At 46.0% G+C, this 21,211-nt stretch overlaps 1 protein-coding gene across 8 annotated transcripts in view; it reads left to right on the top strand.

Moving 5' to 3' along the window:
• The window catches only part of DAB2IP (DAB2 interacting protein), a 156,794-nt gene that overhangs the window by 29,436 nt on the left and 106,147 nt on the right, over window positions 1-21,211 (top strand). For 3 of the 8 annotated variants that reach the window (XM_015644695.3, XM_015644696.3, XM_015644698.3), the window contains exon 2: window positions 17,845-17,948. In XM_015644695.3, coding sequence (XP_015500181.1) covers window positions 17,845-17,948 — 104 coding nt within the window. Of the gene's footprint in view, window positions 1-2,478; window positions 2,838-2,873; window positions 2,942-14,375; window positions 14,548-17,844; window positions 17,949-21,211 lie in introns of those variants that run through there. The other 5 variants (XM_015644697.3, XM_015644693.3, XM_015644700.3 and 2 more) reach the window with 4 other exon arrangements.

Here is a 21,211-nt window from a genome sequence, read left to right as displayed (position 1 = left end):
TAATCCCACATTTGTGAGTGGCATATTCCGCTCTACACAGAGCATTTGTGTCAGGGTGTGGCTTTCAAAAAGAGAAAGAATGTAGTAAAGAAAGAAGAAAATAGAGCAGTGTTGGATTAATTGGAAAGGTCCAGCCCAGTCACATCCCCCCCATGTGGGTTGTTCATTTTCCTGCCTGTTGCTCTGTAGCATCTGAAGTTAAATCCTTCAAAAATGTTAAGTGAGAGAGACAGAGCCGAGCTAGCAAAACTGGAACACAGAACACAATTCCCAACCATTTATTTATGGTTTTATATAGGGCTGCTTCCTCTTGTCATTGTTTACAGTCCCTCATTAACTTTTCCTGCTTCATAGTCACCTGTATGAATGTTTCTGAAGGTGCTAGATTGATTAAAAGTAAAAATACTGAGTATTCCCACCTCACATTCCCTCAGAGCTTGAGGAGATTCCCCAGCACCCGCCTCTTCCACATCCCCAGAGCTTTGAGCGTGAGTCACCTGGCTCCAGTTAAACAAAATCAAACCTTCCCCTTTCAGATCATCTAAATTCAGGTGAGCTTTTAAAATTATTTTGTTTAACCTTTCATTTCCATCAGTGCCTTTTTTTTTTGCTATTGGGAATGACAAAATGGATAGAACATTTTAATGACATTTCTAGTGATAAAAGCATAGTTGTAGAAGACTCTCTTCAGAGCTTTCATCCCAGTTATTATGAAACAAAATTGCAGAGAGAAACCTGAATATTTGGGTTTCGTCTACAGCAAATCTTTATCCAAACCTCAGTATTTTCAGCCTTTCCCATCACTGTGTTCTGGATGTTTTCAGCTCCATTTGTGAATTGAATCAGCTGCACATGATGAGTCTCTGTTCATCTGGAAAACAGTTAGAGTTGTCCCTGGATTTTTATTTTTTTTATGTACCCAAATATGAAAAATAAGATTATTCTGGCTAAGAAGAAGAGAGCAGATGTGCAGTGAGTGAAGGCTTTTCCAGTGCCGGGGTGTGCTGCGGGATGCTGAGCGCAGATGCCCGGTGCAGCATCCCCCTCCCTGGCCAGGGAGCCTCCTCTGGCCAGCTGGGATCTGCCTCCTTGACCTGAACTTGTCGTTGCCCTCCCGAGCTCATTCCTGCACTGCCTGAAAGCTGGCGCCGAATTCCTCCCGTGTGGCCTCAAAACCAGGCATGGACTTCAGGAGAGAGAGAGAGACTTGGGTTTTCCTCCTGGAAGGATGACACACAGTGTGGGTTTACTTCTCGACTGGAACGGGAAAACACGGCTTGTGCAGAGTTCTGATGTTTTCTGTGACTGCAGAAATGTGTGAAATCCTAAAATCGGAGAGGATGGTTGGTGCTGGGGCAGGGACTCCTGTCCCAGTGCAGTTGCTGAATTGGAACAGTTTGTGCCTCTTGTTACTGGAGGTACAAGACAGGATAATCCAGGGAAGTTTTCCAACTCCTCCTGGAGCTCCTGCTGGGGGGGAACGGGGCTCATCCACGGCCAAGCCCGTGTCTGGTCACAGGACACCACGGAGATAAATTTGCACAGAAGTCTGGGAAGAATGACAAACCGAGGACACAACACAGAGTTATTGTGCAGATGTTGTTTTGCAGCTCATCCCACTCGGATGAGGTTTCTCTGCTACCTGCCAGCCTGGGAGAAGCAGCAGCCTCATGTTAAATTCTTGGCCACCATTCTGGGTCTCTGAAATGTTTTCTATCACTCTTCCTTCAGAGTCATTTTTGTGCCAGCAATGGAAGGAGCTTAGGTGCAAGATTCTAGATAATTCACTTCTGACCTTTTGAAACAGTAAATGTGGAGTGAATTTTTTTGTCTGTTTAATATACATATATTGTTTTATTTTCTTCCGTGGCTTAAAGTGTTAATTCTGCCCATTGAAATGTAATTTTATGGAGCAATATGAGCCGGAGGCAGAATCTTCGTTGCCATCAGGACCCAAATGGTAAATAGGCCCTTTCTCTAATTTGTGGGATGTGCTATAACTCAGTTTGAATGTTGAAAGGAAATGGGCCTCCAGGGGAGTCTGGAGCTCTGTTCATTCAACTTCTAATTAAAGTTTTCCCCTCTCAAATTTCACTTTATTTTCCGGGGCTTTTGCTTCATGATGATTATTAACATGTGTCCCATGGCCAGGAAATTATTATCCCCTTCCCCAGCGCAGCCTTTCCCCGATCCCTCGTGCAGCAGAGGCGCAGCGTCCTGCGGGCTCTGAGTCCTGCGGGCTCTGAGCTGCTGCTGCTCGGGGAGCGGCCGGAGCCGGGACAATCCTTCCAGGACGCTTTGATGGTGCTGCTGTCTGGCGGAGAGGATCCAGTCCAGGATTTCTTCCAGCCTATGCTTCACGTTTCAGGAGCCCAGGCCAACTCTGGCTTCCTATTCCTACTCCAGCAGCCTTATCTTTTTGGGGGCAGGAGTTGTTAGCACAGTTTATCTTGTTCGCTGGAGTCCTCCCTCAGCTGAGACATGCACTCCGGTGCCGCCTGCTTTTTTTTTCCCTCTCCCTCTCTCTCTTTTATGTTTTCTTCTTGTTGTTTTTCTTTTTAAATGTGTCAAGTGAAGAGTTCCTCTTCCCCCCTCTCCCTTTCCACTCCAAAGAACCACCCTCCAGTTCATTAAAACGCCGGGACTATTTTGCTCCTGTGCCAGAGGGGAGAGCGAACCTGTGCCTGCATGTGTGTGTGTGTGTAAAATAGATCCAAAAATGTCCATGAACAGCAGGAAAAGTTCTGGGAGACCGTCCTACTACTACCGACTGCTCCGGAGGTCACGACTTCAGAGACAGCGAAGCAGATCCCGCAGCCGGAACAGGCTTAGCAGGGGTAATTGCGAGCTTTTAATTGCAGCGCCGTAGGTGGGTGAGGATGAGGAGGGCCCCGAGGGGCTCTGGCCCCGCGGCCCGGGAGCGGCTCGGGCTCTGCACAAGGTCAGTGTGCGAGGGACTCGGGCCAGGCGGGGCTGCTCTCACCCCCGTGTGGTGCCACTAACCCAGGCTTTCCAACTAACCACGGCTCAGCGCCGCACTTCGTGTCATTAAGGGATGTTCGCAGGCCAGTTGATGCTTGCAGAGCTTTGAAAAGCCGCGCTTAGGAGATGGTGTCTCTCCGCAGGGATGTGTTGCTGGATTTCTTGTTCTTCATGAGCCGAGTGTCACCAGGGGGTTGAGATGACAAAGCTGAGAACAGTTTAGGGGTAGGATTTTCCAAAGAGCCTAAAGATTGTGCTCCCGAGGCACTGCAGAAACCTGGGGACTTGAAGCCTCAAATCACTTTGCGCTTTTAAAAATCCTGCTCTAAAAGGGCCTATTTGTCCTCATCAGCAGGAGGGAGGTCCACCGAGGGATGTTTCACTGAGGAATGGGCAGCCCGTTCCTTCTACTGGAGGCTGCAACTGACCCAGTTGCATTTTTAAAACAAGCTATTCTGCCTTTCTCTTCTACTGTGAAATAACTGTTTATTGGTTCTTTTCCCTGTCGGTAAAGCAGCCAAAAAGTGGGAGTATGTGAGCGTTTTCCTTCTGAATCTTTTCAGAAAGGAGGGGAGAGGGTTGTGTTTGCCCTCCAGTCTGGCAGTCCTGATATATTTATCATGCTGTGAGCCTAATCAAAGCCATTAACTGAAAATAATTCCCTTTTTCTTGTTATTGTGCGAATAAAAAGCACAACCGCAACTTTACATCAGGTGTCTGTTCAAATCCAGGCTTGGACTTGTCTCACTGCAGTCAATTCTGATTTACAAATCAGATTTTAAACTCGACTCTAGCCCTGCAAGATTTAGTTCAGTGCAATGTCCTCTTTCCTCTTTTCCTGGCACTCAGGACGGTTTTAAGCATTTTGAGTCATTGCTAAGAAAACAATAGGAAGCTGAATCAGTCCCTGAGCTTCAGCTTTTCCTTCAAGCAGACAGTGGTTTTCTTTGTATGATTTTTTTTGTTGTTTTGCCTGTCAGGGTATTTGTAAACTCACAAACGTGTCCCAGTTCCCTTTCCCTCTTTATTTGTGTGCTGCACAAAACCAAAATATTTTACTGTCATTTCAGTTACTGTGACAAACTAAATGTGTTTAGTTTTGTTTAGGTAACCCAATGTGAACTTAATGGCATAGTTTGTCAGGAACACAAGGAATATACAGGCAGATTTGATGGAAATGGGAGTCAGCCCGAAAGTTTGTTAGAAATTGGATTTGAACCAGCTGAAATCTTGTTGCTGTTGATCTTTCCTGGAGTGTTTTGTGTTGTCTCTGGGATCCCTGCCTCTCAGCACTAGCAGAGCTTCTCTTATCTGTAAATCTGAAAGGGATTTGCAAAGCTGGATGAGGATTTTCTCTTTATTTTTGATCTGTTTTTGTTGTGCTGTGGTGGTGTCACACAGCCAGGCCACACAGCAGGTCAGAGGGGGCTTGGTCCAGGCTGGCCAGGGTGATGGAAGTGCTGGAATAATGCAGCAGGAATGCTTTCCTTAACAGTTTTGTTCCCACTAGAAGAGTGATGAACTGGGGGCTGTGGAAAATGCAGAAATCAGAAGGAGGTTCTAGATTTTGGGGGTGATGTAATGTTGAACTCAAACCCTGCAAGTCTAGAGGAAGGAGGGAGTTGAGGGCCCCCTCCTCAAAGGCTGATCCTCAGCAGAGTTTGCTGTCTCTGGCTGGGATTCTCAGAGATCAGGAATCCTTAGTGGGAGGCTGCCATAAATTCAGGCACATTGAAGTTACTTCACAGGAATTGGCAATGTCTGCTTTGCCACATGTGTGTTTCCCAGACATCCTCTTGGCAGGTTTTATACTCTGCAGTCTCTGGACCATGTGCCAAGATCTCCACAGGGCTCAGGTGAGCCTGTGGCTCTGCTGGAGGAGCAGTGATACCTGGAAGTTGATCTTTCCAAGGGATGTCACTTCAGCAGATGCTTTTGGACAGGGAGCCTGCTGGGGATCGGGCAATCCTTACACATTTACCAGGGAGGAGGAGATCTCTGCTGGCACAGGATCCCTGTCCCCGTGTGGGACCATTCCCTGTGCTCCATCCATCCCAGATGATGAATGCCTGGTGCTGGAGCTGAGGCCAGAGTGCCCAGGAGTCTGAGGTGCTGCCTTTGCTGTGAGCCAGAGCCCTGTTCCAGCCCCCTCTGTATTCACCAGGCTCTGAACACACAGCAGTTGTTTAAAAACATGTATTTATCTACTGCCACAGCCCACTCTCCCTCCAGTGGCAATGCCACCCACCCACACCTGCCCTTCTGACACTGCTGCTGCTGCTGGCAGCCCTTGGATGCAGGGACAGAGCTCATCCTGCCCCAGGAGCAGCAGGAAAGGTCAGGCTGTGGTTACAGTTTGCACAGCTCTGGGAGGGCTGAGACCCAGTTTGGGAAATGGATTTGGCTTCCTGAGGTACAGAGAGAGCCACTCCCTCAGGAAAGAGTGCTGTGGTGCTTTCAGCTGGGCAAAGTGAGCAGAATTTGCATTTTCTATGCAAGGATCTGAGGGAAGGAGGGAGAGCTTTGTGTTGGGACTCCAGATGGAGCCAGTCTGCTGCAGTGTGCGGAAAAATGTCCAGGACTTTGAGCTGTTGGCAGTGACAGCAGCTTGTTCAATGGTTCATGTGATGGCATCCTCTGTTCTGGAGCTCTCTGGTCAGCCCTGGTGCCTTTAACACATTCATCACATTTCAGCGTGTTTGTCACTCTGCCCCTTTGGGAGGCCCAGGCTGGAATATCTGAACTGTGACACTGGTGAGGAGGGCAAAGCCGAGCAGGAGGGGAAGGCTCCTTGGAGGAGGTGATGGGATCCTGCCTCCAGCACATTCAAACCGTGGCTGCTTGAGAGTGGGTAAAGCAGACAGACCTCACTGCACTGGTAATCTCTGCTGGAATGAGGACAGTGCCTGAAACCCCCAGCTCTGCTCTCCACAAAGAGTCAGGACATGCTGCAGGTAAACATCAGTTAGATAAAAAAACTACCTGCAGAACCCCTGGACCATCTGTTCAGCTCAGAGATGTGTGGTACTGCAGGAGGAATCATGGCAGTAATTATAATTACTCCCAGGTGACCTATCTGATGTAGTGGAAGGGATTTGGGAGGCAGAGAGGGGAGAAGGAGAATTTTCAGTGACAGCAGCACCTGCTTGTGGCTGCACTTGGGTCCGTGGCTTTCTTCAGGATCTCTCTCTGCTTCTCCTTACTCATGACATGATGAAGGAATGGGGGTCAGTGGGAAATGTTCTGAAAATTCTTTTTGCTGATAGAGGCCGCTCTCGGTGCTCTGTTCACAGTCCCATCTCTGAGCCAAATGCAGCTTTGGCTTCAGGGCTTTCTTGTGTAAAACTCTGCAGGCAATCAGTTGGCATCAAAGCCCTGAGAATCTGAGAACATTGGAGTTCCTGATCTTGAAGGTTTAGCATTCCTGATCCTCAGCCCCGGACATAAATGTCTTGCTCTGTGTTCTGTTTATCACAGATGCTTTTCAAGGTGTTTTATGAAAAGGACTTTTATTAAACAGGCTTTCTTCTTCCTTTCCTTTGATGGCTGCTGTGAAGAGAAAACTGACTGATCTTCAGCAAAACCTAGAATTTCAGTGCACCAAACACTGAGCTGGGAGGCCAAGGTCAGGCTGGGTTTTTTTCTCAGCACAGGCTATTCAAATACACATCTGTTGAAAACAGCTGGAATTTAGGCTTTCTCTCTCTGTTTGATGAAATCAAAACCTTTTAAGTGATAGAGAGATCAGCTTATACCCAAATAATCAATACTTTGGAGGTTCAGGCACTCGCTTGGGACAGAGAAGCAGAGACTGGAAAATTGTCCCAGCATGTCCCAGAGTGACATAACAACTAAGGAGGTTTTATTATATTTAAAGCCAACTGAAATTGCACTCACCTCTCACTAATCTTTCCTAGCTGAAAATCTGTTCTGCAGCATGTTGACAAAAAATGATGTTGGACAAGGAATGCCAGGTGGAATTTCTCCCTTTCCACCTCTGCAGGTTTCATTTCCCTTTTCATTTAAGGGCTGGGAGCAGGCAAGTGAGGAGCCCAGTAACAAATATTAGCAATAGGTTTGGGTTTTGTTTTTTTTCCAAGGGTGGCGTCTTTTAAATGCCAGGAAAAGGAGACCTTCCTGCTTTGCACTTTTTAATGATCATTGCTTTGTTTTTCAAGTCTCTTTTGTGGCATTTTCTGTTTCACCACAGAAGTCTTGCAGTCTTTCATTGAAATTTTAACAGCATGGCTGACAGATGCCCATAGAAAAGATATGCAAAATGTTTAAAGCTGTGCTGTTTATAGGAAATATTCACTGGCAGCTGTGCTATTTTTAGCACCAGTGCTCCAGCTGAGACTTTGCTGTGTTTGTTCAATGCTTCATTGTCTAGTAAAAATGGAGAATAAATTTAATGACTTGGGAAGTGGTGCATGATGGAGGAATTCTGGAATTGTTTTGATATTAAACAATGCTTAAATCTCAGAATCCCTTTAATAAGCAAAAATTTAGAGTGAATTTATTGCAGGCAAATTTATTGGACTGACCCTTCAGCAGGAGCGAGGTGGCAGCAGTGCCTCGACTCCCTTTGCTCCTACAGCAATCCCTGACCTGCCCCACCTCCTCCAGACACGTCAGAAATGCAGGAATGTCCACACTCAGTGAGTGTTCGAGATCAAAAATGAACCAAGCAGTGAAAGTTCCCCTGGGAAATCCCAGTGGGAATCTCTGAGGAGCACTGTCACTTTTTGCTCAACTTTTCCTTTATCTGTTTCCAGCCCTCTCCTCCCGGCAGTCCCTGACAGGGGCTGACTGCTCTGAAAGGAATTAAGTAGCAGATTTGCTCTCAAGTAATGCAGAATGAGTTTTTATCTACAAGCCGTGGGTACTAAATGAGAAAGAGGTTAAAAACCCTGGTCTGAGTCCAAACTAGAACTGCTTCCAAAAACATGCTTTGAGGGGTTTCAGCAGACTTTTCATGATCACTCATGTATTAGAGTAAGTTTGTCTCCTTACAGCTGTGGCAGTCCAAACAATTTAGACACAGAGCTGCCTTTTAAAGCTTTTAAACCTGTATTTCCCTTGAAGGTCTTCTAGTGTGCCACTAATCCCCTAAGTTATTGCACTGAAGGCACTCTCTAATCCTTTAATTCACTCTGCTCTCAATAGGGATGGGAACGAGCTGGGTCAGGGAACGTTCTCATTTGGGCTTTATCAGTTTTGCTTTTTTCAGCTCAGACTACTGAGGATAGTTTGCTTTCCTTTGCAGCACTCCAGAGAATATTTGAGTCAGACACCAGTTGTTTGTGTGTTTGTGTATGTGCTTGTGAAAAAAGGTGCACAAGCCCCAGAACTCCTGACTCCTGTCACTGGTTTGTGCAGCCTCAGGGTCAGGCTTTTACACTGAGCTCCCTCTGGCCCCTTTGGGAGTCAGAGAATGGAAAAATGGATGGCTTTTTGAGAACTGTGAATCCATTCCCATCTAGAGCCAGTGAGGGTCTAGGAGCAGTGACCACAGGTAATTTCTGGAAGCTTTTCTCCCCCAGACCTACACAAGAGAAATATTCTGACTAATGTTTCTTTGGTGCTGAAGGTAAAGCTTTGAGGTGATGAGCAATGCCAGACAATTGTTGTGGTTTTACTAAAAGCATAAACTCTAAAAGGCTGGTTAGAGCAACACATAGCCTGGATTTTGCAAGTTTGTGCTGTCCATTGTTTTTCTCCTTGCATGAAGGGCATGTTTTTATTGTAGGTCTGGTTTGGAGAGCCAGGCTGGGACCACGAGCGGCTCCCAGAGGCTCATTAGGAATCCCAGAATCTCACACCGCTCCAGAAGTTCATCTTAAGTTGAGCATTGAAGCATTCAATTGGAGGAAAAACATGCCCTGCAATTGTATGGACTTGGAGAACACTGACAGGAATAAAGACGACCAAAGTTTTGCTTCATTAACATTTGCACTGAAAGAGGAATCCTCAGATGCTGAGCCCTTAATGTTTCCTTTTGAAGAAACCAATTTATGTGAAGTGCAAGTTTCTTTTGTACCTTATGTGCTCATATTTTTGGTTTCTTACAGCATTTCTGCATCACTGAATTTCTTTTAGAGTCAGAGATCAAGCCTGGGCTTGTTCTGAAGTACCCAAATGTGGTAATAGGTGGACTGGTGTAAAATTTGGCATCTGGAGTTAAATTACAGGATGCTTCTTAAGCTTCTTGGTTTCTATAGGAACAAGTAATAGTCATCCTTCATGATTAAGCAGTGTCCATGGTAACCAAACGAGCAAGTTTTAAATGAAAGATATTTTCCCTTTACATTTTTAGCAGTCAAAGGTTACCAATTATTACCTTTATATCCTTAGACAGGAACACATTTTGATGGGGCTGGTGTGTTTGAAGTGAGAACATTTGGTGTTCATTTACATAACTCAGCTCCTAGGATCAGCTAAAATTTGGGTGAACACCAAAATGAATTATCAGAGAGTGGGGTGGGGTGCATTAACCTCCCCAGGAGGGTGAATGTTGGTCACTAAATTGCTGAATTGTTCTGCAGGGTTGCAGTGTTGCTGTTCAAGTGTCCATTTGCTCCTCAGAGTGGCTGCAGGGCAGTAGTGGAAGGAGAAATTCCAACACAGATCTGGCATAATTTTTAGGATGGCAAATGCAAATGTCAGTGTTGGTGTAGGTAAGAACATCCTCCTGCTCCCTCCTGTTTCAAAAATAGGTTGGGAAGTGAAAACACGACTGGTTTTTAACATTTCTTGTCTCTCCTTGGCACTGGTGTTGTTTGCTTGGAAACTGCAGAGTGAGTGTGTGCAGCTGCCACCTGCGAGTGTTTGCAGAGCAGGTTTGTGGGAGAGGAGCAGAAATACCCACCCACCCCCAGAGGAAATAAAAGGATCAGTCACAATAAATTAGGATTTACATTCCACAATTTCTAATAGTGAAACAATTGCTGAGAGAGGGTGAGCAGGCAGAGGAGAGATGGATGGGGAACAGCAGTGAGCAGGGATGGATTCTCAGCAGTGTTTTGGGCACAGGGTACATTGTCCAGGTGTGCAGAGCTGCTGTGCCTGACACAGCTGCCTGTGCACACACTCACATCCACACACAGCAAAGGCACAACATCTGGGAAAAAATAATACTCTTCCTATAAGGATTATCTTCTATTAATGCATATTAAAGTGTAGGAGACTTGTTTCTGTTTGCTAGGGGAACTCTGAGGCCTCCTGCATTAACGTTTGGAAAACCAGAAAATCCCTCTCAGCTATCCCTAACCCTGTCCCCAATCCTAACCCTCCCTGCCTTGAACTGGGGAAGAACAGTGGTTCCAGACTTTGCTGTCACTGTTGCTTTGAGTTGCTTTCTCGTGACAGAGATTGTATTTTGGTGGACACCAAAAATCACTGCCATTCATTACTGAAAATCCAGTATTCTTCTGTGAATTGTTCTTCCAGTGAAACTGTCTCCTAAACAGCCAGTGTTAAATTCCAACCTTCTGCTTTCCTGTGCAGAGTTCCTTGGCTTTTGAGGCAATCTGAGGTGGGTGAGCTGGCTCTGGGCATTGAGGCTGCTCTGACAGCCACATGCACCATGTGAAATTCAAATCTTAATGTTTGGTCTGTTATGCAGATGGATGTGAACAGAGATATGTGTGTGACCCCATTTATCTATCTAATGAAGTGCCATCAATAGAACATCTGTTTCTTTGCTGTAGAAGATGAAACCTCTGATGAATCATGCTTATAAATTAAGTATTTATTTATTTAATTTGCATTTACCAGTACAGACCTGTTCCAGCAGCCACCATGCACGGCTGGAAAAATGGCCTGGGAAATAATTGTGTGAAGTTTTCATTTCTCCTGAGGGTGTTTCATGTGAAGGGAGCTGTTCTGGCCTGCTCAGTTCAGCTGCCCAAGCCTCAGCCAGGGGACAGCCCCAGCCCTGTCCTGGGTGGTGTGTCCAGGTGACACCTCCAGTGACAGGGACGGAATTGCAGAGTATGGAAGTTTCTCCTTGCCCTCAGATTGCCTCTGTGGATAAAGTGCTGCAAGAAAGCGTGTGGTGACAGAGCAGAATCTTTGCAGGAAGGTTCAGCAATGATGGATGAGCCTAATTTAAATCTCCCCAGAGCTGACTCCTTGTTCTCCACACTCCGTGTTGCTTGTCTTTACCATCACATGGGAGGAAGCTGATGTTCCACTTCACTTTATCATCCTTTCCACTTTAACCAAGGTATTGGCAGTCACCACGATCTGGCCCACAACCAGGATAGAATTTCAGCTTTTTCTGATGTATTTTTTAAGTCTGAGCTTGATTTCAATTTCACCCTGGAGAAAAGGCTCCTAATGATATGCCGTTAGCAGAGGAGGAATTTGTTCTGTGGATATCATAGCAGAGGAAGATAAATATCATACATATTTTATTTCAGAGACTAATAAAGAAAGAATAAAAATACCAAATATATATACACATACCATAGTTAAAAAATACCAGACAGTAAAACGGAGTTTGTACTACAGGCTGCTCAGTCAGCATTATTTGCTGTTTATCTTTAGAAAGGGAGGGTTATATATATATATATATATATAATATATATATATATTTATATTTATATTTATATTTATATTTATATTTATATATTCTGTATGCCTTATATTCTCTCCCTGGCACCAGGTCTGGGGACCTGCAGCTGTGGATCTGATCTGGTCTCCAGGCTTGTAGCATTCAGAAGTTGCTGTATTTTCAGACCCCTCAAAATGAGAAATACCTCAGCTTTCTTTTCCCATTAGTGCTGTTCTCTTCTTTCCCTTTTACCCTTGGAGAGGGATTTTTCATTGAGAAATACATTTAATCTGTCTCCTCAGGTAAAGGATGTGTTCCCCCTGGATTTCTGGGGAGCAGGACTTGCCCTGGGCATTTGTCAGAGTGGCCGGCTTTGCTGGGATGGCTCCACAGAAGGGAAAGAACAGGGAAAGAGCAGGAAAAGTGCAGGAAAAGTGCAGGGAAAGAGCAGGGAAAGAGCAGGAAAAGTGCGGGGAAAGCGCTCTTAACTCCACTGACCATCAAGTGACCCAGCAGCCAAACCACAGCTGGAGAATTCCAGCTCGGGGCTCGGGGCTGGGAGCGCTTGGCCAGCCAAGGGCCTCCAGCTCCATCTAGTGAGGCACTGGGATCGCGGCTGTCACACACATCCCGCTGCTCGAGAGGGCACAGCAGCGATCCCGGCTTCAGGGATGGAAATCCCACCTCAGCTTTCCAGGGGAGAGGAGGCACCAGGCAGCCACAGCCCGCAGAAAGTCAAGAGAAGAGTCTTTGCTGCTTGCACACATCAAAAAGCGCCGTGGCAGCTGCTGGGAGAAGAGTTCTCTTACTGGGTAATAGAGAAAATAGAGGAATAGATACATACCAAGTAATCAGGAAAATAGCAGAGCTTTTTTTCAGTGCTAGATTCATTCCCTAGTGCCATTAATAGCTCCAGCTCAGGAGCAGGATGAGGGATATTAAATCCAGGAACCTGACACAGAGATGAGGGGAGATCCATTAAAGAGCACAGCGTGCCGTGGCAAAGGTCAGTGTCTCTCCAAATCATTATTTAACAAAGAAAAAGCTCTTCTTTCAGGAGTTCTTAGTCCCACTTTGAGGGAAGATGGTAACAGATTTTAGCTGTGAGAACCAGTGTGTTCTGATGCTTTCTGGGATTTGTTTTCTGTATTCCAGCCACTTCTAACAAGGCTCTTCCATTTACAGTTCCAAGAACTGTCCCAGCCACCGTTCTTGGAGCTGCAGAGAATTGTGTGGCTCTGAGTGGTGCTTCAGGTGCCTTTTGCTGCTTTTAGGCAGGGGCACAGTTACCAGAGACACGCTGAATGTGATGCCTTTGTAACACTGAAGTCACCTGTGGGGGAAACAAAGGTACTGGTAAGGAGCTGGATCAGTTTGGTGTAGAGCATTAACTGTAGGCATAGACTCAGTTGTTTAATTCAAAGTATTTTGTGCCGGAGTGTAACCCAGAAGACAAGTAATGATCCCAGTTTTTTTGTTCTGTGTGTAAACAGATAAGGGAGAGGGGTTTTTGCAAGCTGTAGTTCTGTAAACAGTGTCCTTAATTGTCTGGAAAGGTCATGAGAGCATGAGAAAATGTGAAACTATTTCTGCTTGGAGCATGAAATGAGTGGGGAGTAAATCAGTGATTCTGATGTGGAAGAGTTGTGGGTACAGCCAGGGGGATTGCTGGGCTTTATGGAAGTTTATGAATGTTTAAGCCAGAAATTCTAAGATGCAAAAAGAAATAATTTTATTCTAACATAAGAAGTGTGGGTGACACGACTTCCCTTAGCCTGGAGAACACCGTCTCTGTGTTCATTAGCTTTGCTTTCAGAGGCATCTGCTTGTTCAGAGGGCAGCAGCACCTGCCCTCAACTTCTGCTTCATGACCGTTTTCATTTAAAAGTCTATTTTATTGCCTAATAAAGGTTTGGCTTCTAATTAATTTTGTGTGGTTCTAATATTGCTGTAAGGGATCAGCAGGGCTCTGGGTGGTACATTCCAGTAAATACTTCTGCAGGTAACTGAACCAAAGGTGGCCCTGGAGCTGCATTCCTGGGCCAGCTGATGGGAGCAGGAAGGGCTTTCATAACCTCTCACAGCTTCTTTGTCACTGGAAATCAGACATTTTGGCATCTCTGCTTCCCACTCAAAGTTCTTCATGCCTTGTGATGGGGAAGGTTGGCTCAGCTCAGTGTTTATTATTTTCTGTTGTTGTCTATCCTGCATTTTAAAAGTGCCTTTATTCCCTTCTAAATCCCCATTTGGATTCAGACTAAAGATCCATCTTTTCTCCTGGGCTCATGTGGCCACCCAAAGCTGTCTGAAATGTAGATTTTTCTGCAGCCTCTCCTGAGTATGTGGAATCACACAGACACTACAGATACCTGTTCTCCAGGGATTGCTCTTAATTCGTAAACACTACCGTGAGCCACGTTAAATCACTGTCACCGTGCCTCCTCCTCTCCTCTCTTGGGTTTGTAATAAGGACTTATTAGATAATGCAGAAATTAGAGGAATAACACCTAAATTCATTAAGCAATAAAATTAATTCACGACCTGTAATTGTATGAGCAGGAGACCGGTAATTCCTGTTCCCTCTGGTTTCACAGAAACTCCACCCTGGCAGCGCTGGGGCAGCTGCGATGTCGGGCAGTGCCCGGTGGGGCAGGACAGGGAGGAGCTCAGTGCCGAGCTCGGGAGCAGCCTGACCTCTCCAGGGCTGCCTGCGGCACCTTTCCCACCGCCTTTGGTTCTGGAGAGCTCGTAGTTTCCTGCATCACCTCCAGACCATCTGGAGAAGTTTTAGTGTGCTCCAAAGTCTCCTTTGCAGAGGCCGGTCCCGGCGGTGGGAGCAGGAACCTGCGCTCCTGCCGTGTCTCCCGGTGCTGCTGCCTGCTCTGGCATTCCAGTCATTCTTCTCTTTCTCGCTGCCTCTGATGAAGTCATCACCTCTCCTTCTCTCCTTCCCGGCTCGTTCCCAGTGCCATGGCATGTGCGCTGCTCACCAGCACGGCTTCCTTCTGGTGAGTTCAGGGAGATGATTTCTCCTCGCTGACTTCTCTCCCAGCACTCAGGTTGGACCTCCTTTTCTTGTTTGGAGCTGGAGCAGGTTCTTATCAGGAAATCAACTTGCTGGGAATTGCCTGCTTGTTGTTATTCATTCTAGCGGCCTCACTTTGCTTTTGTTCACTGTCTCTTCCACTGGCTGATCCCTGGAATTGTGTGAGAGGGGGGGAGTGTGAAGAGAGATGAGCAAACAGGACTCAATGCATTTGATTCTCCATAATGAGAGCATAATCCTGATGAACTCTTGGACTAGGTGGGATTCACAGAAGCAGGTAATGCAAATGGAAGAACACCTCACTTGCTAAGTGAAAAGTAAACAGTAGTAACAGCTGTTTGTGTTTGTTACACGTAACAGCCTGCTTGGAGCAGTGTCTGAGAAGTGGAGTCAAAGGAGCCAGTGATGTTGGGTGGGTTAAACAAGAGTTTGGGTGCCAGGAGCTGCTCACAGCCTGTTCTGCTGCTGCCCTGGAGCCTTGGGGAGATTGCTGTGCTGCTCCATGATGATTCCACAGCATGAAAAACAGGCATGGCAGAGTGGAGTGAGGATTAATTATTCTGTCAGTTCCAGTGCCTTGAATTAGTTAACAAACCAAATGTGTTTATTACTGTACAGAAAGAGTCTCAGAAATACTCATAAGCTCGAGGTCCTAAATTAATGTGCAGTGTTTGCAGTGCTGTATATCCTCTTGGCAGTGGGATATGTTCAACTTAGAAACCTCCTGGTGCCTTCCACAGCCAACAATGTGTTGGGGATAACCTGGGAGAGCTTTCAGGGGCTTGATCATTTCAAGGAATTTTCTCTTTGAAGATCTTACTCTGCACAGGGGGAAACCCAAAACATTGCAGCCTTCTGGAAATATTTGGAAAAGCAGGAAGCCCTGTTGTTTGTTTCTCTCTCTCCTGTGTTGTATAACATGGGTGAGCCCTGGGCCCTCTGTGCTATTGAGAGGTGACACAGAACTGCCACCAAATCTGTTCAGACAGAGATGGAAGTTCAGGAGAGGTTGGGAAGAAAAGGCCAAAACCAGACACTGTATCTGATCTCTTATAGCTTGCTTATTTTATGCACAAGTGGGTAAATTGGACAGAAATCACAGAAAATAAGGCTGGAAGGATTTTCAGGAGGTGTCTGGTATCTGTCTGCCCCAGGAGAGGGCAGGGAAGGAAGCCCAATGTCCCTGAACCTCGCTGGGCAGGGACAGTTCCCCCTCTCTGGAGAGTCAGTTCCAGGGTGTAACTGTCCATGGCAAGATGGGACTGTTTCCAGTGCCTAACCCAAATATCTTCTGCTGCAAATTAAGACATTTCTTTCTCAGCCTCTAGTGACTGTGGAGAGTTTTTATTACTGGCTTACAGTGCTCTTTTCCATGGCCCTGGGCTTGCTGTGGCAGCGTGGCTGATGCCAGGCCCTGGGCAGAGTGACCCAGCCTCAGATGGTGCCTCCAGCCCCAAAGAAGTAAAAGGGCACTTAAACTTTTATATATTCATACTGCTCACCATGTAAAGCTGCTCTGCTGTACATTCCTGGAGTTACTAATTTACCTGTAAGCTATTTTTATTAACCTTTAAAACAAACAGCTCCCCCCACATCCCCCCCAACACCCACACCCACCCCTACTTCTGGTTATTTCTGGTTTCTTACAGAGGGTTTTGTAATGTGTCTCTCCTGCAGTGAAACCCACAGTGCTTAAAAGAAGCTAAAATGGAGATTTGACTCCAAACATTTCATAAGTTTAATAATTACAGGAGGGTTTAGGTGTCAAGCCATCTCTGTGTTTGGTCTGGGGTCACACTGATGTTTGCTGGCTGTGCTTAGGGGATATTTTAATGATGATGAAAGAAGCTAAGTTGGGGGACTGTTACCCCACACAGATGCTTTCCCTCAGTGCTGAGCAGTGTTTGGGCCAGGAGGGAGCACGTGGTGAAAATAATTTCTTGTAGCTGCCATTCACATAATGTCATTGTTCCTGTTTTCTAGCCAGGTGTGTGAGAAATGCTTTAAACAATGTTGATTTTTCCGGTCATTAAGAAAATGCAAAGCAGTTTCTTCAGTTGTCATCTCAAGCTCACTTTCCAAATGCTGTAATCAAGTAGTTTCTTTATGACAGTCCAAAAACAAAAGAAAGCTCAAAGGAATGGGGTAGGAGCCTGAATCTTCTGAGAGGAGATGACACCAAAGGATTTTACTGCTTGAGATTCAAAGTGCAGCTTTCTGCAGAGAAAGTGCCCCAGACATTTGAAGGCTCAGCTGCAAGTTGGGAAGGCAGTGAGCTGCTGGTTTGGGCTGGCTTTCACACAGATTCTGTGGCAACCAAGGACGATGTCACTGAGCCAGCACCTCACCCCATCCATGGCTGGAATCTCAGTCTGATCTTTTGGAATACTTCAAGACACATCTCAGGAATTGTTGGGTGAAAATGCTGGTCTTAGTTGTTTCTTACAGTCAGCCTTGGCAAGGGCAGAACTTTGCTGAGGAGACAACCTCCATGGAAATGCTTGGCTAAGGAGAACTCTGGAAAGGTTTTGGGAAGGGAAACTTGTTACAAGGGCTGAGCATCACTGAATGGTAGCTTGGAAATAAATCTGATTTTCTGAGTTCCATGGTGCTTTCAAAGAGGGTTTGTAAACTGAGGAAAGACCACTTTACAATGCTGTAGCTGACCTGTCCTAACATCTTTCTAAATCTCCTCAGTCTTGAGGAGAGTTGTTTGTTTTGCCTTTTCAGCCCCCTCCCTTCCTTGCCAATGGGGAAGGAGGTAAGTATTCCTATCCTCACTTTATATTTTAGCAAAAGCAGGATTTAATGATTTTTTTTCCTGGTTCCAAAGCAAATTGCTAGAGGAATTAGAGAGGTAGCTTAAGCATCCTGTGCCTCTAACCCCATTAGCAGTTTCCCCGAGGAGGATCAAATCCACGAGTGCACGAATCTGTACTTTGCATATAATTCTCACTCATCTCAATACAGTTTCTGTTTACTCATCTGCAGACTGGAAATAATGATAATGCCAACCTGTCAGGCATTATCTGAAGCTTACAGTTGTATAAAAAATGCTAATTGTTGAAGGTGAAAGTCTTGCTGATGGAATGTTGTTCCAGGCAGCCCAGGGAAATGCGAGTGGAATCCGTGGGGTCGTCGCGCTGGCTCATTCACGAGGACATCTCGGGGGGAGACACCACATTTTGCACGGCCTGCTGGCTTTCCTGGGCTCCCTGTGCTGCTGGTTTGTAACTGTCCCTTGTTTTGTGTCCCCCAGAGTCCCCCCCGGAGCGCTGCGGGCAGAGGCGCAGCATGCCCAGCGGCATCTCGGAGAAGAACCCCAGCATGGAGCCCGCGGCCACCACGCCCTTCAGGGTCACGGTCAGTGTCTCCCCTCTTCAGCAGTGGGGTCCTCGTGAGAGAGAGCCTGGGGGGCTGCCAGAGGGGAGAGGAACCTGCTCACCCTGAGAGAAGTGCTGCTGTGAAACTGGGTGCTTGTTTGTAGGGAAGTGGGGTGCTGATAGATACTGTTAGCAACAAGCAGCTGTCAGATGTATCCTGGTAGAGCAGTAGGGTTTGAATGGAGTCTGGAGCTTGGGAGACTTTCCTGGAGAGGTTTCCCAGGTGAGTGCTGGTGCAGTGTATTCCTGGGTGCATTTACCTGTCTGCAGCTGCACAGTGTGTGCTCACACTCCTACAGAGAGAAAATCTCCTCTAGAGGAGCCTGTCATTAACTCACAGGACACCTGCCAAGCTGGGATTGCCCAGAGCCTGGGATCCTGTCCCAGCAGGAGCCTGCAGGAGCCATCCACTCTTTCCATGGCTTCAGTCCCTGAGCTTTGAGATGTGACTGGTTGTTCACTACCATGACTAACAGTGGTCTTCATGGGAAGGGCAGTGCTGTGTCCATTGGCAGACAGGAGCAGGGACCCCAGGAATGGGATGTGTCAGTGCTGAGCCCTGCCTGTCACTGCCCAGTGTCAGCACAGTGTGAAGAGTGTGAGCACACACTCCCCTCCCTGCTCCCTGCACACATCAGGTGTCTGGGCTGGCTCTCCTTGCACACAGCTATTTTTCTTCAGAGAACACACAAATAAATGGTCTTGCAGCAGGTTTGCTCCATGCTCAGGTTTGCTCCAGGTTTTCTCTGCACGCCACACCTTCTTTACAGACTCAGCTGCTGCTTACCAAACTCAGGGAGGCAGAACCAGAACTTCAAAGGATAGACAATGGTGCAATCTGAAAGAAAATAATCTGAGCACACCCAGTTCACCTGAGAACATTTGCCCTGGTGAATGAGTCATGATAAGTTTGGACAAAGAGTTTATTTTAGTTCTAGAAATTGTTCTTCCAGCCATCAGAACCTATTGATCTCAGTGAATGAGTATCCTTGAACCTTAAACTACTGCTGGTTGGTGAAAATGGCAAAACATGATGGGAAAATCTGGATTCTTTACAGGACAGAGGATTTGGGAATATTTTTCTTAGTGTCCCTGTAGTCAAAGAAAATAAAAAGCTGTTTACTCCTTTCCAATGGCATATATCCTGCTTTTTGGGTTTTTTGAGAAGCTATTCAGCTTTGAGCAGGTCAGCCCCTGGTGGTGGAACAGCTGTGGGATGCAGTTCCTTGCTTTGAGCAGCTCTGTTACTCAGTGTGGATTAAATAAGGGCAGCCATCACACGGGTAATACATGACATTTGTCTTCTCTGAGTTCAAATCCACCCTCATCTCATTTCTCCCCTGCTCCCCCTCCGAGTGTCACTGCATTAATATGAATGGCTTCATTAGGTACAGTTGGTGCGGCTGCCCAGCCTTCAGCAGATGTCTGACTTTAGAAATATATTCTCCCTCACCTTCCTTCATTAACCAGAGGAACATTAGCAGTCAGTCCACTCCAGCCACTGGGAATAGTAATTAGTGCCTTAGTTTAGTGGTAATGGGATTATTACTTTTGAGCCTGCTGTTGTAGGTTTGGAAATTGTAAGCTTTTCATATTTTACAGCTGATTGTTCTTCCCTGACATCTCCATCCTTCTGCTGTTGAGTCTCCAAGGGCCTGGGAAGCTCAGGAGCCATTGGATTCAGTTATTTTGGCAGTGTTGCACTCCCAGTTGCTTTGTTTCATTTCAAAACTAGAGCAAACTAGGGTGGAAATTTGGGAACTTCCCTTGGGACTTCTGTTCCCATACAGAAGTCTGTCAGGCAGGTTACAGATAATTGGGCATTGTGGTTTTTGAAAACAAGAGCTCCTGGTAGTTTTTAAATTATAGAATATAAACCTTGAAAATCAAGTCTTCAGATTTCTATATCTCAATATGTGACTTAACTGTTCTTACCCCCTCTCCTAAAAGAAATTTTTAATGAAGCTTCTTAAAATTGGAAAAATCTCCTGTAGTCCTGGTTATCTCATGCTGTACAAGAATTATTTTCCATGTAAATCCCTCCCTTCACTTCCATGCTCTCAGAGCTCTGTATGAGCTGATGCAGAATGAGAAACTCGAGGCTCCAGCCCAAGTGATCCCTGAGCTGAGGTCCCTTGTCCTGAGCCTGCTCTCAGAGCCAAGTGTTAGATTTTAATCTCCACATGCAGTGGGCAGCTGGCAGCAGCTGGTGATGCTGCAGGGCTGGAGACACCAACGTGTCCCTTCTCCATGGCTGTGCTTAAAGCCTTGCTTTTAGGAGAATCTAGAGAAGCATTTTGCCTCTCTGAGTTGAATCCCAATAGTTTGAGGTGTGAGATGGGTTAAACCTGAAATTTGTGGGGTATTTTGACAAACTCAGGGGCCAGAAGCTGGAAAATCTGCTGAGTGCCAATGAAATTCCTCTCTGTGCCCACCTTACAGGGAAGTGGTGCAGGGGAGGATTTGCTGAGGCTCACTGGGGAGGACTCATTCCCATCCCATCAAGCACTGCCATCTATTGACTCCTTCTGTTAGAGCCCAATTTACTTCATTTGCTAGGAAAATACCTCAGGCCAGGCAAAATCCAAATTGCCAAAAAACTTGAGGAAGCATCTGTATTCTGTCTTTTACTAGACAGAATTTAGGATTTCTTTCTCCAGCCCTTTACTCCTCAGTTCTAGCATTAATCATTTGCTTTCCAGGAGCACAAAAAACACTTTAGTGCTTCTTCTGCTTGAAGCCACATTGGCTCCAAAAACCCCCCCAAAACACAGTTTTTCTTCCCCCTGTATCATGAACTTGTTTTCCTGCAGTTTTCCTGCCTGTTTGGGCTCGGTACACAGCTGAATTTGCAGTGATCCATCATAAGCTACTCTTACGGCATTCCTCCATCAATCCTGGTTTTAATCCTTGATAAATGAAGTATTAAATACTAATGGCAGTAAATGGAAACTCCTGGAGAGATGAAAGTGAAGAGCCCTTCTGCCATTCCTCTTCACTGAACATAATCCTAAATAATGGGATCCCAGTTCAAGCTGCTGTGGACAAGATATTGAAAGATTTTTTTTCCCCCCAAGTTTTTGCATGTGTATAATACACACTCTATTTTCCATTTAATTTTTTTTTAAGGCAGTCATGTAAATTATATTATAATGATTTGACTTTGGAGAATTTATGTTCCTGTATTATGTGGAGAGTGGAATGGCACTTCCCTCGGCATGATCACCCCTATTTAATTGAAAT

This window comes from Parus major, chromosome 17 (assembly GCF_001522545.3).
Source record: "Parus major isolate Abel chromosome 17, Parus_major1.1, whole genome shotgun sequence".
Taxonomy (NCBI): domain Eukaryota; kingdom Metazoa; phylum Chordata; class Aves; order Passeriformes; family Paridae; genus Parus; species Parus major.
The sequence above is the reverse complement of the archived record's forward strand: the minus strand, read 5'-3'. Positions and strand labels throughout refer to the sequence as shown.